General features: G+C 41.3%; 1 protein-coding gene across 1 annotated transcript; it reads left to right on the top strand.

Moving 5' to 3' along the window:
* The first annotated feature begins 1,229 nt into the window (after window positions 1-1,229).
* LOC128367870 (ras-related protein Rap-2a) lies at window positions 1,230-14,286 on the top strand. The gene is made up of 2 exons (XM_053328540.1): window positions 1,230-2,114; window positions 13,380-14,286. The coding sequence occupies exons 1-2, from the start codon at window positions 1,801-1,803 to the stop codon at window positions 13,615-13,617; spliced, it is 552 nt and encodes a 183-aa protein (XP_053184515.1). The 5' UTR covers window positions 1,230-1,800; the 3' UTR covers window positions 13,618-14,286.
* The last annotated feature ends 1,486 nt before the right edge of the window (window positions 14,287-15,772 follow it).

Here is a 15,772-nt window from a genome sequence, read left to right as displayed (position 1 = left end):
CTTTTATAAATGGTTAAATTAATATTGATAACACCCTCTGATCCTCTGATGAAGCTGTCGTGCCAGTGCTGTTTGACTCCATCTGCAGTGTTGTATGCTGGGCCTAAATACAAACTGTCCCTAATTTTTTTTTTTTTTTTTTTTTTTTAAGGACCTGTGGAAATTATTATTTAAATGTATTATTATACATTTCATGTGAATAGTTTTGTTCCTGTAAATTCAAAAGTTGCGTAAAATCTAATATTGTTAATAAATAAATGTCAAGGAAATGCCATGCTGTGAGCTCTGTTGTTTCATTTGAACTGTCAGTATTTATTTGTATCATTTTAATACCAGAGTGAAATAGAGGATCCTGTATTCTCTTGTAAGAGTCTCAAAATGACAATCTGATTCATATATTCAAACTGAAAATAATCTGTTATCTCTCAGTGGATAGACATAATCTTTACCGTGTTTCATCTGGCCTTAATATTTGGCACTCTGTTGTTATATTGCCTGTTACCTTGCTTCATCTGTCAAAGCTAAACTCTACTTTTAAAGGTGCTATATAAATAAAATTATTATGATCTTTATTAATTTCTAGTAGAGACAGCCCACACACCAAACACAGGTACAGGATACGTTTTCATTTTGGCTTATCGTTTTGTATAATCAATGCTGAGTTTCAGACAGAGTGGTTTTGGTAGTTGTGTTTTAAGTGATCTTCACATACGGATATTAAATATTAAACTGAATGGATTTCCACATGTCAAATGGGTTGCCATATTCCACCGATAGAGCTCAACAAACATTATTGTTCAATCTCTCGACTTTACACGGTGAAACAGCTTCTCACACAGCACTCTCAATTTTTTTGGACAGCAACAAAATGCAGCGTTACCATAGCAACAGCATCCGGTGCATTTTCCTCCTCTTGGATACACATCCTCGACCGCCTCTGTGATTGGTTGAGCTCTCTTTGGATGTCACTGGGGCAACCGAATGATGGGAATTTTAACACATGAACGGAAATATAAGCGCTGGATTTCACTGGCTCTCTGCGTGCGGCTCCCATTCAAGCGCGGGTGAGGTTGACACGGAGCTGGGGGCAGCCATTGGCTTGTTCGCACATCCATCTGGGGTTAGGGGAGGAGGAGGGATCCTGCACGCCTCCTCCTGCCTCGGTACGGCAGCCGAGCGGGGACCGGCTGGTTAACGCAGCGGCTGTGTGTGTGGGTCTCCACCCGAGAGTATGGCGGCGCGGATTGCATTGGAGAGCGGGGGAGAAGAGGAGACATGCCAGAGATGGTGAAAAAGAAACAAAGAGGAGCAAGTTCTTTAATGAAGTGTCCACATAGTTATAGTTGGTGCTCTTTTTCCGAGGTGGCGTCCGGCTTCAAAAACTGCGCTTGCAATTCATTCTCGGGGCCAGCCCAGCTTTTTTTCCACTGCCCTCCCTCAATGGAGCAAGTTTGTTTTTTTATGATGCATAGAGAGAAGGGTGAGCTAAGCAGATGAAAACCCGCACGCTCCACATCATCGGGCGATATTTTCTTCCTCCCTCTGCACGTTTTTGGACAATTGCAGTCCTCGGATGCTCGTCTAGCTGTCAGTGTCTGGCCTGCATGGGGGAATTTCTACAATGAAATCTATCTTGGGGCAGCGAGTCTTTGTGCTCTGCCATAGCTGAGCAGCGGGCGAGCAAAGTCTGTATTATTGACAAGCCGTTTCAATATGGGACACGAATGGTTGAATGTGACATTTTGAGTTCATTTCAATGACGCGCGGAGATTGATACCTTACGACTCGATTTAATCCACGATGCGTGAGTATAAAGTGGTGGTCCTGGGCAGCGGTGGGGTCGGGAAATCCGCCCTCACTGTGCAGTTTGTTACCGGGACGTTCATTGAGAAGTACGACCCCACCATTGAGGATTTTTACCGCAAGGAGATCGAGGTGGATTCCTCACCCTCGGTACTGGAGATCCTTGACACCGCCGGCACCGAGCAGTTCGCCTCCATGCGGGACCTTTACATCAAAAACGGCCAAGGATTCATACTGGTCTACAGCCTTGTCAACCAGCAAAGCTTCCAGGACATAAAGCCGATGAGGGATCAGATCATAAGAGTGAAAAGGTGGGTGAAATGATGCACATAAATAACATCCAATCCAAGCAGGTCAATATGAATGTTGATTGTTTTTCAGACATAGAGCTGGCCTAACAGGCCCTGTAGTTTCACGATGGGCCGAGGCCTGGTCTGACAACTGTGCTTGAATGGAGATGTGTTGTGCATCTTCAGGACAGACTCAACAACACCACATGCCTGTTTCTATTTTGGTGTGCCAGTCTCACCCATAATGCTTTGAACTCTGAGATAGGCAAAATGCCCTTGCACTGCAGTCCCAGCATCTCTAAGAGTCGCCTCCTGTCTTCACTGTTTCTGCACACACTGTGTTGTTTTTGTTGTAGGCAGTTACACCTTAGGGATGACAGATAATACCACGGAAACAGTGCAGATCCATCCTGTCCATCAGCTCTGTGAAGATCAGTCTGTCATCCAGTCATAACAGGCTAGATACTGTCTGCAATCTGCTGCTCTCTAGCACTGCATGTATGTCCACTGTGCCGGATGCTGCAACCTCTGTGAAACACCCAGCCGGGGATACCCAGTGCAACAGAGGCTCTGCAGATAGCTTCAAAATACTGAAGGGGTTGGGAAAGCACACTCGGCTTCTGCAGTAGAGAAGCCATGTTTTTAATTAACAAGCTGCACAAGCTCTTTAGGAAGAGTGGCACAACTGAAAAGTCCTGTCTGAGCGCCATAACAGAGATGATCCAGATATGAGGTCACCAGCGTGAGCCGCTGATTGATACACGGCTGGGGTTAGCTGAGGCTGTTGGGTTGTGCCGTCATGTTATTGGTGTTTCTTAGCTGTAGGCCAGTGTACCACACAGAGACATACTGTACAGTGCATTCACCTGGTGACATGGTGTGATGTTATAAAACCCTAAACAGACAGTGGCATCAATGCTGCTGGTTAAATCATTGGTGATTGTTTTCTGTGTGTGACTGTGTGGGTTCATCAGTCATTGTAGGTGTCAGTGAATGTGTTACAGTCAATGTAGAGAGTCCAATACGCTCCAGAGAGAGGAGGCTGTCCAATGAGGAAGCCGTGCAGCTTGAGGCTCATCTTGTTTATTAATGTAGCTGATGATGACTTTAGATAATAGCTCAGCATAAGCACAAAGCCAATTTCTGTTACATTCCGTCACCAGAAAATGACATTTAGTCCTTGTACAGATTTTGTATTAAAATTTTTGTGGTGAGGTGCTTTTTAGTATTTGTCACCTAATTGGATTTAGACTTTTTCAAACACACCTATTAAACATTCCTATAAATCTGTGGCTCCGGGTGAAAGAATGAGGCCAACATGTTCCCCCATATGGATTGAGAACAGGGAGAAGTATGTTAAGTGTGTTAATATGTGTGTGTTTATATGTTTCGATATATATATACACGTACGTGTGCTCACACACCAGATGCAGCCTGGCTGTTATGTGATTTCGCACTTTACACAGAGTCTGGTGTTGTTCTCCGATGTCACAGCAAAATGTATTTTTCTGTCACAAAATCAACACACTTCACACGTTACTCCTACACAGTAGCTAATTCCAGAGTCCTATATGTCCTGTGCAGTTCAAACTTGAGATTATGTTTGAATCAGTGGAGTCACTTTGGAAATGTCAGGTCATAGACAGTTTTTTTAAATTCAGTTATTAAGCTGTGACCCACATTCAGTATGCCGTTTGCCTTTAACAGGGTTTGTTTGTGTGAGTGTGTGTGTGTGAATCAGGGCACTAAATGCAGTCCGTTCATACTCTATTTTCTTTGGTGTTACATAGAATTTCAGCTTCTTTGAGGTTTAAAGACCTCAGCATCAAATCAGCAAACCTTACTTGCTGCTAAACTTGCAATAAAGTACATTTCATTGAAAGATTATGTTTAAGATCTGGGAAGGCTTGCTTTACCCATCTGGAAGTATTAAAGATGAGGTTAAAGCTGTTTGTATGCAGCCTCTTCAAACCTACGCACACAGTTTTATGTTATTCACAGCTTGTGTCGACAGCAGTTATGTAAGGTGAAAATGTTCCTGAGAGCTTGTAAATGTACCATATGATAAACTCATACTGTGCTACTACACTGATACAAATGATTTTCTTTTTTCAGTTGATATGTCTCCATACATTAATTATAGTGACTTGAAATTGGGAACATACTGTTTGCCAACTTTGTTGGTACCCCTTAGAGATCAATATGCAACCCACATACTGTGTGTAGGTCTTTTTAATTGACATGGCGTCTTTTGCTGCCAAAAGTATGAATGGTAATAAAAATCACAAATGTGACTATATTGAGCAAATTCGAGAGATATTCATCATTTTAGCCTTTGTAGGGATGGGGTCTTCAATTGTGTTTGGATATCAGCTAGGGCTCCAACTAACGACTTTCTTATTGATTAATCTGTCATTTATTTTCTCAATGAGTTTATTAGTAGTTTGGTCTCAAAAATGTCAGAATATGGTGAAACGTTGATCCCTGTTTCTACTAAAAAAACAGAAAGTATTTACAGAAGCTGGAATTAGAAATTTTGGACATTTTCTTTAAAAAAAAAACATTCCAAATGATTAATCAATTATAAAAAATAGTTGACAGCTAACTGTAACATTAACACAAGCTTGCAGCAAATGCTTTTTCTTGGTCTCAGTCTTGTTTATTTGTTCTTTTATCCAATATTGGCTTATTTGGATAATAATGTTCTTAATATTGTTCTTTAAACACAACAGTGTATGGTTGACTGTGTAAGTCAACATACTGTATGTATTCAAGAAGTTTTGCCTATATTATTAAATGCAAAAAAGGTTTTAGTATGGATACTAGCTAACATACCACCACGTTGGTACGCAAGTTGAAAGGCATTTTGGGAAATAACTAAAATCACTTGCTGTAGTAGAGGAAGACAAGACCAAAAACACACAGTTCATCACAAACAACCCTTTGTATTATCCACTCAAGCTGATGAAAGAAAATGATGGTAACAGTTGAAAAATGGTGGAATTTGCCTTTACCACTTAAGCAAAAGATTCTGTTTTCAGGAAATATGACTGTTGTGTAAAACTTCCGCAGACATACTGGTCCTGCTCATTATACTGCTGTCACTGCTTCTCTTGACTGCCCGTCCCTCCTTGCTGCCAAAGTGTTGGCAACCTGTCATGAGCACATCGGTATTCGCTCAGGTCAGAGGCGCTGCTGTGTGTCGCTCTCACTCTGAACCCTGTCAGCATTTATCAGTACCTGCTGTTAGTGTCACAGGAAGGCTTCAGTGCAGAGGCCATGGGTGTGCATGATTACACCCTGGCCTGCCTGTGTCCACTGGGGACCTCATCACTCTTCACTTTGCACTGCAGTTAACCATACACCGGGGATGCATTGTGATTGGTGCCTTCACAATAGTCAGAGGTGAGTGAAGAAGAAAAAGGTGAAATAGGCTACCATGATGAACAGTGCTGTTTGGGCTGCAGTGGTTCTTTAGTTGCTGGTGTTCCAAGTGCACATTTCCGTTGATTATTTTAGAAAACAGTTATAGCTTAGACAAACCCTAACTGTAGCCCTTTGTGTTAAGACTAGTAATTCAAGACCACGGCTTACAAACTGTGGAGTTACCATAACAAGTCTTTCATGTGGTGCCAACTGGTTGAAAGGCTCAAGATCAATAAATGGAAGAGCAGCATGTCTCCCAGTTCTCCCAGAAAGATCCTCTTTCATTTGTGTCTTTGTCTGTTGTGAAAACTGGGCAAAAGAACTGTGCTAAAGTTGAGTGACGATTACTCAATGGTTAAGTCAGCTTTCGAAAGTATGTGTTAAAGGCCCTACACAGTGGTGGGTTGTACAAGTGAAAAGTTTCAAATAACCAACAAGTGTTTTGGGAGTTACCACATCAGAGTGTATTGCCAGATAAACTGCCCAAATTCAGGGTAAAATGAACTGTTAGATGCTACTACCCAATTTCATGATGAATTATTCTGGAAATAAAACAAACAGCTTCTGTGAAAAAGGTGGCTATCGTCATTTTACCCCAAGTTAGAAAGTTATTCTTTGGTTAAATGAGCAGCATAAATATTTAACTAAAGCCAAGTTCATCTTTCTTGCAAGAATCTATCTTGTCAAGCTTCAAGTTATGCTCTTGCTTCCAAACCACCTGTGGTTCGGACCATTCAGCATCGCAAATCCAACTGCCTCGCAAGGTAAGATGGTGATAGAAAGATAAGATGGTTCATTCAACCACCTACCAAGTATTCTTTGAAAGTGGCTGCCCTTTTCCTTACAGTTTCCATGGACAACTTCTCTGATGGTTCTGTGCAACAAGAACTCATCATCCAGTCAGTGAGCTACCTCCTCTAAACATTGCAAAGCTATTTGACTGAATTCTACGGACTCTGGGAAAACAACAGTGGTCCCAGGTTGATCTTTGTAATAATAGAATTGCATCTAACAATAAAGTGCTGAATTTTAGGGCATCTATTACAATATCAACATGTCAATAATATGAATACAACATGGACATGTAAATACAATTCAACATTGTTCATGAACAACATAACTGATAATGTCATCATAAACAAAACAAAAGCTACATAATTAGTCAAGGCAGCATCATGGAACATTTTCACAACTATCATCATCATCATCATCATCACTGTCACCATTAAAAGAACACCACCATCACTACTATCTACCATCTATGATATTCTTACCTAACCAATGTCATTCCTCATACTTAAAATTAACCAACCCAACCAATCAAGGGAGCGAGTACTTCAGGCAATCAGAGGCAGAGTAGGGCAGGTTTTGCCAAGGAAAGCAGTGGGATCCATAGTAACGCATCAATGAGGTTACATTGCTTAACACCAAGGATTTCACTGTTGACTTTCACCATTTTGGAACTAGCAATTTTGGCCTTGATGCTGAGGTTGCCATACGAGCAGATTACAGACAATGTTGATACAGACTCAATGTAGGATTTGTAAAAAAAGACATGAGGGTCTTATCAACATTGAACCATGACAGTTCACAAAGGCAAAACAGTCGCTGCTGGCCCTTTTTTGCAAAGCATCTCTGTTGGAGTTAAAATTCAACATATTGTCAATCATATTGCTGAGGTACTTTCTATGTTTCTACAACATCTACCATCTGCCCCTTGAAGGTAGTCCTTTGTGGAGCATAGGGCTCGCACATAAAATCAGTGAGCCTACATTTTTTTATGTAGTTTCAGGAATGCCATACCAAGTGAACAAAATCATCTACAACATCCATGGTCATTTTCATGTAGGAGACTGACAATAGGGTTAGGGTTAGGGTTAGGGTTAGATTCATCTGTAGATTTTAAAATGTGTCTGTTGTCATGCCTGTAGGATGCTGTTTCTGAAAGGAGCTCTTTTTCCGTAGTTTTTCGAAACACATGATTAAGGAGGTCAGGGCAACTGGCCTGAAGTCATTTAATACTTGTGGGTGATTGTGTTTGGCCACTGGGATAACTGTAGATTTTGTCAGTCTCTGTTGATTGAGGGACAGCTGGAAAATGTAATGAAAAATGGGACCTAGTTGCTCTGTACAGGAGATGAGCGACTATCTTCCTTGCTCTGGACTGTTTAAATGTCTTGACCAGAGCATGTTCATCAAAAGGGGTAGAACTACTGTCAGATCGGTTTTCTGCTGCAGATGGACATTCCTGAAATTGGACATGTCAAACCACAGGTATAACTGATTGAACTCTGTTTTTCACATCAGAAATCCTACAGTACAACCTTAGAGATCATTTTGCTCCTTGTACCAACAGTTTTCATACCTTTACAAGCAGAACCTAAAGTGTTGCTCCCAAGCTCCCTCTCTCTCTTTCTTTGTAATTCTGCTTTGCTGTCCTTATTTCAAATGTCACTTCCTTTTTCAACCTGTTCAATTCTGAGAGGTTGTCAGACCAGAACTCCTTAAATACCCCAATCAACCCAGTTATAACAGCCGTATAGGCCTAAAATGGAATAATCAGTCCAGTCCATCTGATGAGGGTTTTTCCCCTCCTCAGGGTACTGTGATACAACAGGATAGGCTGGACGCAGTTATGGTTAGCCCCACTAAGTGAGGGAAAGGGGACGTCTTGCCCACCCGACACACAAGTCCAGCGTCCGGTTGTGGCGGGCAGGGCACGGACCATATTGATGAAAGTCTCTCAAAGTATTTTTCAAAGAAGACTGATTAAAATTGCCAGGGACTTAACTTGGAGTGTCAGGAGATGTAGATTGCAGTCTGTGGGTTACTTGCAATCTAGGGGGCTTTTTCCACCTTTAACCAGGAAAATAGTTCAACATCTTTGTCTTTCTCTGGCAAGAACATTTTTGCAATGTCTTTGATTGATTTATAGGCAAACTCATCCACCTTGCGACATGCCAGTCACACCCGCATCTTGGTCAAGCAAAAAGGACCCACTGAACCCATTGATGAACGCTTCAGTGTCCATGTCTCGTAAGCCATGTCTCTGTTATCGCCAGTAAACAGGCATCTCTGAATTCATACTGTTATACATGGGCTTACAATTTGTCAGTTTTATTTCAGAGAGACTGTGCGTCTGATACAATGATGGAAGGCAGGGAAATACAAGAGGTCTTGCTGGGTAACTTGCCGTTTCCACTGGATTGATCAGAAAAACAGTTCAGATTGGGGAAGATTAGATCCGACAGAGGCTTGTTGACCCAGAGGTTATTCCACTACAGGAGAAAATCTCTGCTCATTCAGAGTTTCCATGAGATGGAATGCCATCCACAGTAAGAGCAAAGCTGTAAACTCCATGCTTTTTTCTTTTTCTTTTTTTTTGTTGCATTATATAGCAACAAGACAGAGCTCTAAACACCTTACTGCTCATTACATGCATTGATCTCAGTTGCCAGTTCTATGCACGCTCTGAAAAGTGACAAATTCATCCATAAATGCAGATGTAAGTTGTCCATTATCAAGTAAGTAAAATGTTGCTGTATATTAGTTTGTCATTTCTAAAGCTACATGTAGAAATTGGTGTAGACTTTAGTGTCAATACTGAAGCAATAATTTCATCAGACACCAGGAGAAGGAGAGGTTGTCTGTGTCACTTAGGCTATATTCTGTGGCTGTAAAGTGGATGAATAAGTCTGATCTATTAAAAGCTTATCCCTCTCCTTTCTTACCACTGTTCTACTGAAAGGCAATCTGAACACATTTCCAATTCAGTGGCACTTTGCACTTCAGATTTTCAGTCTTGTAAGAAGAGGAATCTCTCTCAGACAGAATAATTACCCCCAGAGAGCTCGTTGTGTGCTTTCTCATTGATGTAGTACATCAGATCTAAGGATGACTAGCCCGTACAGTCTGTCAGGTTCACTACTCATTTATTTTCCTTTGACATTTCTTGGCCAGCAACTTTCTGAGTGTGTGATGTACTATACCTAATATAAGGTCTCTATTCTTGATTCAATCTGTTTTTACCCTGATGTTGGAGCTATTGCCACTCTCTGACTCAGCTGAATTCTCTCCACTGACTAAATCAAAGACCGACCTCAAAAGCGTGTTCCCTCCCTTGATTTGACCGTGATGGTCAGAGCCAAATCTGGACTGTTGGACCCTTGGGTTCCACCGTCCGTCAGCGAGGCCTATGTGAGTTGATGGATCATGCATTATAGATAAGGTGTGTCTGGGAATGGGTGTTTGCAGTCAGAGGGCTCCATTGTGGGGCGCCGGCAGACTTGGAAGCTGAAGGCTAAGGCATGACATGTTGTTTGTGCTGTCTGTGTCGCAGCGCAAGCACAATCAGGCTTTGTTATTCATTTGTCTTGTAACCATGTAAAGAACTCTGCATGTCGCCTGTGTTACGGACAAGCCCCGCTTCCTTGCAAAAGCCACTGTCGGGGGGCCAGACACAGCGTGGCCGACACCCTTTAAACTGAGGCCCAGGGAGCTTTGGTATCCGTGGCAGCCACCATCTCACACCTCCAGGGAGTGCCGGTTTCCTCCTCTGTTATTATGACTATTTCTAGACCCCTTTCCTTTGGTACCAGATGTCTTGGTGCTGTACTCCTGTAATGATGAGTCCCAAAAGAGCTACATAACTTGCATATGGCTGACCAAGCAAATTTTATCTTCACCATAATAGAGGTTAAGAGAAAATACACACAGCACACTCGGGTGTTTGTTGTGACTGACTTGAATTTCTATAACTATTCCTATTACACTGATACATGTAGTTTCTTTCATTTAATTTCTGAAGTTTGATTTGCAGGCAGCTGTGACAATAAAAGCAGTTAGGGTTAGGGTTAGGGACTAACTGTTTTACACCTCATGTCTTAAATATTATCCAGGTGTTATTCCAAAGATCAGATAGTGATGACAGTAATTACTGTTATTCATTGACAATTGTGATAACTTGCTTTTATTTCTCAATTTAGGTGCTCGAATACTTAGACAGAGCCTAATCTTACTATCCATTATTTTTTCTGGAGCAAGTTACATTCCGGGCAAGCATTTGATGGTAGATAATATAATATATAGTGTAGTTGTCTTGCCATAGGCCTCCTTGAGAGATCTAAGGTGTGGGGATTTGAGCCAAAACCACAGCTTGGAGCAGAAAAGGAAATGCTGCTAGAAAAGTAAAGGTTGTGTCTTACAATCTTCACACCCAAAACTATGTTTAGGTGTTTTTTTCCTGTGACGGTAGGTTCAAGAAAAAACGACCTTGCTGTTTTTATTGACACCAGAAATGCAGTAAGTGAGACCTGGGCATTGAATGTTAAAAATTTGGAAGCATAAGCTGCAGTTTCTCATACAGGTTACCTCCGGGCGTGTAGAGCACTATCACACTCTCTGTTACACACCGACCCACCGACCTCTGAGATTGTCTCTTGAATCCCGGTAGTTCCTCTCCGCTGGCGAGCCGATCTTGGGAACAGGATAGCTGAGATTAAAGTTCAGTCTGGATAATGTATTCATGAGTAGATCAAAGTCAGCTCCCTATTCTGAGCAAGTTTAAGCTTATTTAACGCTGAAACCTGCAGCCCCTGGCCTCTCAGACATGCTTGGGCTGCCTGACATGGAAAAGTATTACAGCTGCTGCTTCTACATCCTCTCCGTCTCTCCAGCGTTAGTCATTTCCTTGTATACCTGTTACCATAGCAATCAGGGATGAGAATGATTTTTTTCTGTAAATAATTTAGGAGCATGTATATTTCATAGAGCGAGGGCTAATGATGTTGATGGGTGCGTGATACTGGTTAGATGTTGCTACATTGTCGTGAATGGTGACATTTAAACGACGGGTCCAACAGATGAAAGGCGCTCCATTTGCTATCCTCACTTACAGATAAGGATGAAAGTAATACCAACCTGTTGTGAATACACATGATCTGCTATCTCTCTGTTGTCTCTGATGTAAGTCTTCTGATGTGTACAAAATGCCTGAGAGGCCCACCATGTTCCCCCAGTATCAAAACCGATGCGACCAAGCGATTATTGGTGAAACTGCGTCAGACCGGCTCCTTTGAATAATTATAGCGCGGTAGCCTATTTAATATAACCGACCATCTCCTCTGGCTGTCCACTAAGTAGTCCAGTTCCACAGTGACATGTTGCGCTTCAGCAACATGGCAGGGAGTTCAGCGCTCAAGGGATTATGGCCACTTCCTACCCTCAGGGGTCAAGGCACCACTACCCATTTCCTGATCTGTACTGGGTCAGGCGTTAGACGTGATGCTTTGACAAGGCAGGCTGGCTGGGTGGCGTGGAGGTTTTGTGGTTTTCGCCTCATAGCAACCAGGTCCTGCTTTGATTCTTTATGTGAAAAGCTTGCATATTTCTGGCTGCCTCCCACAGTTAAACACCATGTGTACACGGAAGTAAACCAAAGTACATTTTTAAAATATATATCTCTTTTTTTGGCCTTCCACCCACAAAAAGCTTGCATTTTGCACCCAACTGAGATTTTTGAAAACACTTAGCCAAGTGGGTGATCTTGAAAAAGCAAGTCTTATTTTGTTGAGTGAAGATGCAGGGGGGACTGAGTTGCTTAAAATCACCTGCCATACTGAGTGATTGTCAACCTTTGCCAACATGCTTAGCTTCAACTCTTTTTATTAACCTTTCCTCTCACTGAAAAACACCTGGATTCTTTTACTGAAACATTTCTGTTTAACCAGATTTTTGGTCAGATGTCCTCACACATGAAAAAACAGATCATTCCTGCTATTGTTAACTGCCGACTGATGAATTAGCTAAGGCAATTTATCCGCCAATCTCAGCTCCTGTTGGTGTTGGTATTTGTATGTCAGGCAAGAAAATAGTTTTATCATTCAAATTCCAAAAAGGGGTTTTCTTGTTTACAAAAATAGTAGGTTTTTCCTTTTTTATATATTTGTAAAGTGTTGTCTTTGAAGTCATTTTCTGTTTCTGATGAGCGATGACAGAACTAGTACAAACTAGTGATTTGAAGGTTGAAGCCTCAAAGCTGAAGTCTAGGAATTACTGGAAGCCCCAGTTAGCAGTCTGCATTTTTCTGTCAGTCAAATCACAATTTCCTACTCAAAACAGACCCAGAGAGACATGTTCATGTTTATTTTTATATTTGAACACTAACTTTAAAGCAGTCAGTCACAGAGAGGTAGAGATGACAGTTCACTTGGAAGGAAATGAGGCGGGTTGGGTTGGTTTTTTTAGTTCATATTTTTTTAATGTAAATGAACAATAGCTTTGTGATTTTAAAGTCTGTCACACCATGAGATCGGATAGGAATACCTAATACCTCACTATATTTAAAAATGCTTTATTTGTTGCACATAAATTTGATAATATGAATTTGACTTTTTATGTGATTTTGAACACTGCTGCAAATACATGAATATGAAGATAATGGTGTGATGACTGTCACAGTATTTATTTAGTCTATATTGCACTCCCAAATTCAGGATGCTTCCCTGATTTTAAAGCCTGAACAGGAAGAAGCAAGTCAAGAAAATGAATAAATGAGGCAGGACTCCGAAAAGACTGTTGAATGACATGATGAAATTAAGGGATTATAGATAATTAAATAATGGCTTTATATAAAGAATTTTCATATGCAAGGAGTGACCTTTTTATTTAATGATGCAATTAAAGCCCTTGTAGCATTAGGCACATGCTAATACCAACTCCTGAACAGGTAATTGCCTTTCTTTTTAAGTCCACTGATTGCTTCAACACAGTTCTTTAGCATACGTTTTCTGCTAAGTATCTCTTATTTGTTTGTGCACGTCTTCCTCTGACAACCTGACGTGAGTCTATATCTGTTCTCAGGTACGAGAAGGTTCCTGTGATCCTGGTGGGGAACAAGGTGGACCTGGAGAGCGAGAGGGAGGTGTCGTCCAGTGAAGGCCAGGCCCTGGCGGAAGAGTGGGGCTGCCCGTTCATGGAGACCTCAGCCAAGAGCAAAACCATGGTAGACGAACTGTTCGCTGAGATTGTTCGGCAGATGGACTACGCCGCCCAGCCAGACAAGGATGACCCCTGCTGCTCTTCTTGCAATATACAATAGCCCCCCAGGGGCCTCCAGGAACAGGCCGGGCAAAAAGTCTACTTAGAGGAAGTTACTTGCAGCAACAGAGATACACACTTAGACACAGTCACACACACATGCACACGCCAGTTAAATGGAAGATAAATTCATGTTTGAACGTGATGGATTTGAACTCTACGAAGCATATAAATCAACAGTGACAGTGAATTATTAATTATGACATGTGAGTATTGAGTACATTTTGAATGAGGAACGCCAGGAGTTTGCCACAAGAGAAATTTGACAAATGACAAAAAGGAACATGCCCTTGCCTTATGTTACTCTCTTTTGTTTGTTTATATCTTTTTGGTTGAGGGGTGGGGGGGTCTAGTCATCATCAGCAAATAGTTACAGATCAGGATCTTTACTGCTTAGATTGTTTAACGATCTGCCATGGCGAATGAGTGATTGATATATGTTTTCTTCTGTTAACATTTCACACAGAATACTAAGATGCTTTTTTTTTTGTTACTCAGTTGCAAGTAAGCAAACCCGATAACAGATTTCTTGGATCCAGTTGTTTCAAATCATGGAGGAGTATTTGATTTATGTACAAATTTTCCCCCAGCTTACTTTGTGTAGTGGTTGTTGGGAGGTTTTTTTACTCATCACAGGGCTGAACCAAAGAGGTTCCTGAAAGCACCTCCATTTTCGTATTTATATATGTTTTTTTTTTGGGGGGGGGGGAGAAAATGGTGGAGAAGTCCGTGTCTTTCTTGAAATATTGGTGCAGTCATCTCTTTTTCGTATTTTCTCACTTTGAGATATAAAAGTAAACCTAGCAGAGTCTTTCACATATCGTGTGATGTTTTGTTTTCCTCTGTCTGGGAGACTGACCGCAGATTGCTGAGTAGTAACATAACTAACTGCTTCACCCTGATGGGACAAAGAGTTCATCTTTCAGTGTTTGAATATCTCTACAGACAATCTCCCTAAACTCTGTTTCAGGAATGGGTGACATTTAAAGTGAAGATGCCAACATTTGTCATACTTTTTTTTTTCTCTCTCTCTCTCTCTCTCTCCTCCGGTATTGATATGAAATGGGGTGCTCAAGAGTTCCAACATCCTGATCTTATTCTTTACATGCTCAGAGTATTCAAATTCATAGTAACAAATAGTAACAAGAGTGGCGATGATGATGATAAGAATTACTAATGGTAGTGTAAATATTTTGTATTGAAAGTGCCAGCTCCTACAAAGACACTGACTCAACACATGTGGAAATTGTCAACAGTATGCATGGCTAGTAAACAACAAAAAAAAAGGACTTTTATCGTTTGAGATTACTATAGGCTGTGGAAATGTGCAAAACCAAACACATACACGTCTGGATCTGGACACTGTCTCTCAACTGTACATCTTTGTTGCCACGGGAACCAGACTTTTCCCCGTGTGACCATTTTCATTGTTGATTTTATATTTTTTTATGTGACCATTTACTCTTTATTCCCTCTCTGAATGGTGACACTGTTACATTTGACACCTGAACAATAAAAGTGCGTTCAACACTCAACTGAAGCGTCAGTGAAACAAATTGAATGGATCAACACTCAATAAGAAATGCTGCTTCTATGTGATTTGGAGATTTGTTTTATAATCTAGTCTATTCTTATAAGGCTACGTAATAACTGTATTCATATTTTTTCATATTTCAAGTCTTTCCCTCTAACAGGCCACTTGGCTTCCTTGCCTCATCATCTTAAAAAGCAACAGTATTGAGATGCTGCACACAAGCACCTCCATCTCTGACTGTGACTCCATTTTCTTCTGTTTGATGCTGTGCTGCCTCCCTTGGTTTCATATTGTGCAGGTGGCTTGCCCCCACATGGTCTGTTACATCTGCTTGCGAAGAATCCATTGGTAGTCCAGATTGGTGGGTGCTGTGTGCTTCTTCCTGTTTGATAGGACTCATTCTGAGTGGAGCTGTAGCACCCAGACGACTGCTGTGAGGATCTCCCTGCTTTATTTGCATCTCGGCAAAATCTCTTTCGCTCTGTGTCCAAGCTGACGTGACAGCTGTTGAAGTTTAAAAGTTTAAATTTGTGACATTTCACCTTGTATAGCCTGGTGTTAGACCTCTGAATTGTTGCACACATCACAGATTTGTTCAGTGATTCAAGTAGGATCAATCCAT

This window comes from Scomber japonicus, chromosome 11, assembly GCF_027409825.1.
Source record: "Scomber japonicus isolate fScoJap1 chromosome 11, fScoJap1.pri, whole genome shotgun sequence".
NCBI lineage: Eukaryota > Metazoa > Chordata > Actinopteri > Scombriformes > Scombridae > Scomber > Scomber japonicus.
This window is presented reverse-complemented; position numbering and strand designations above follow the sequence as displayed.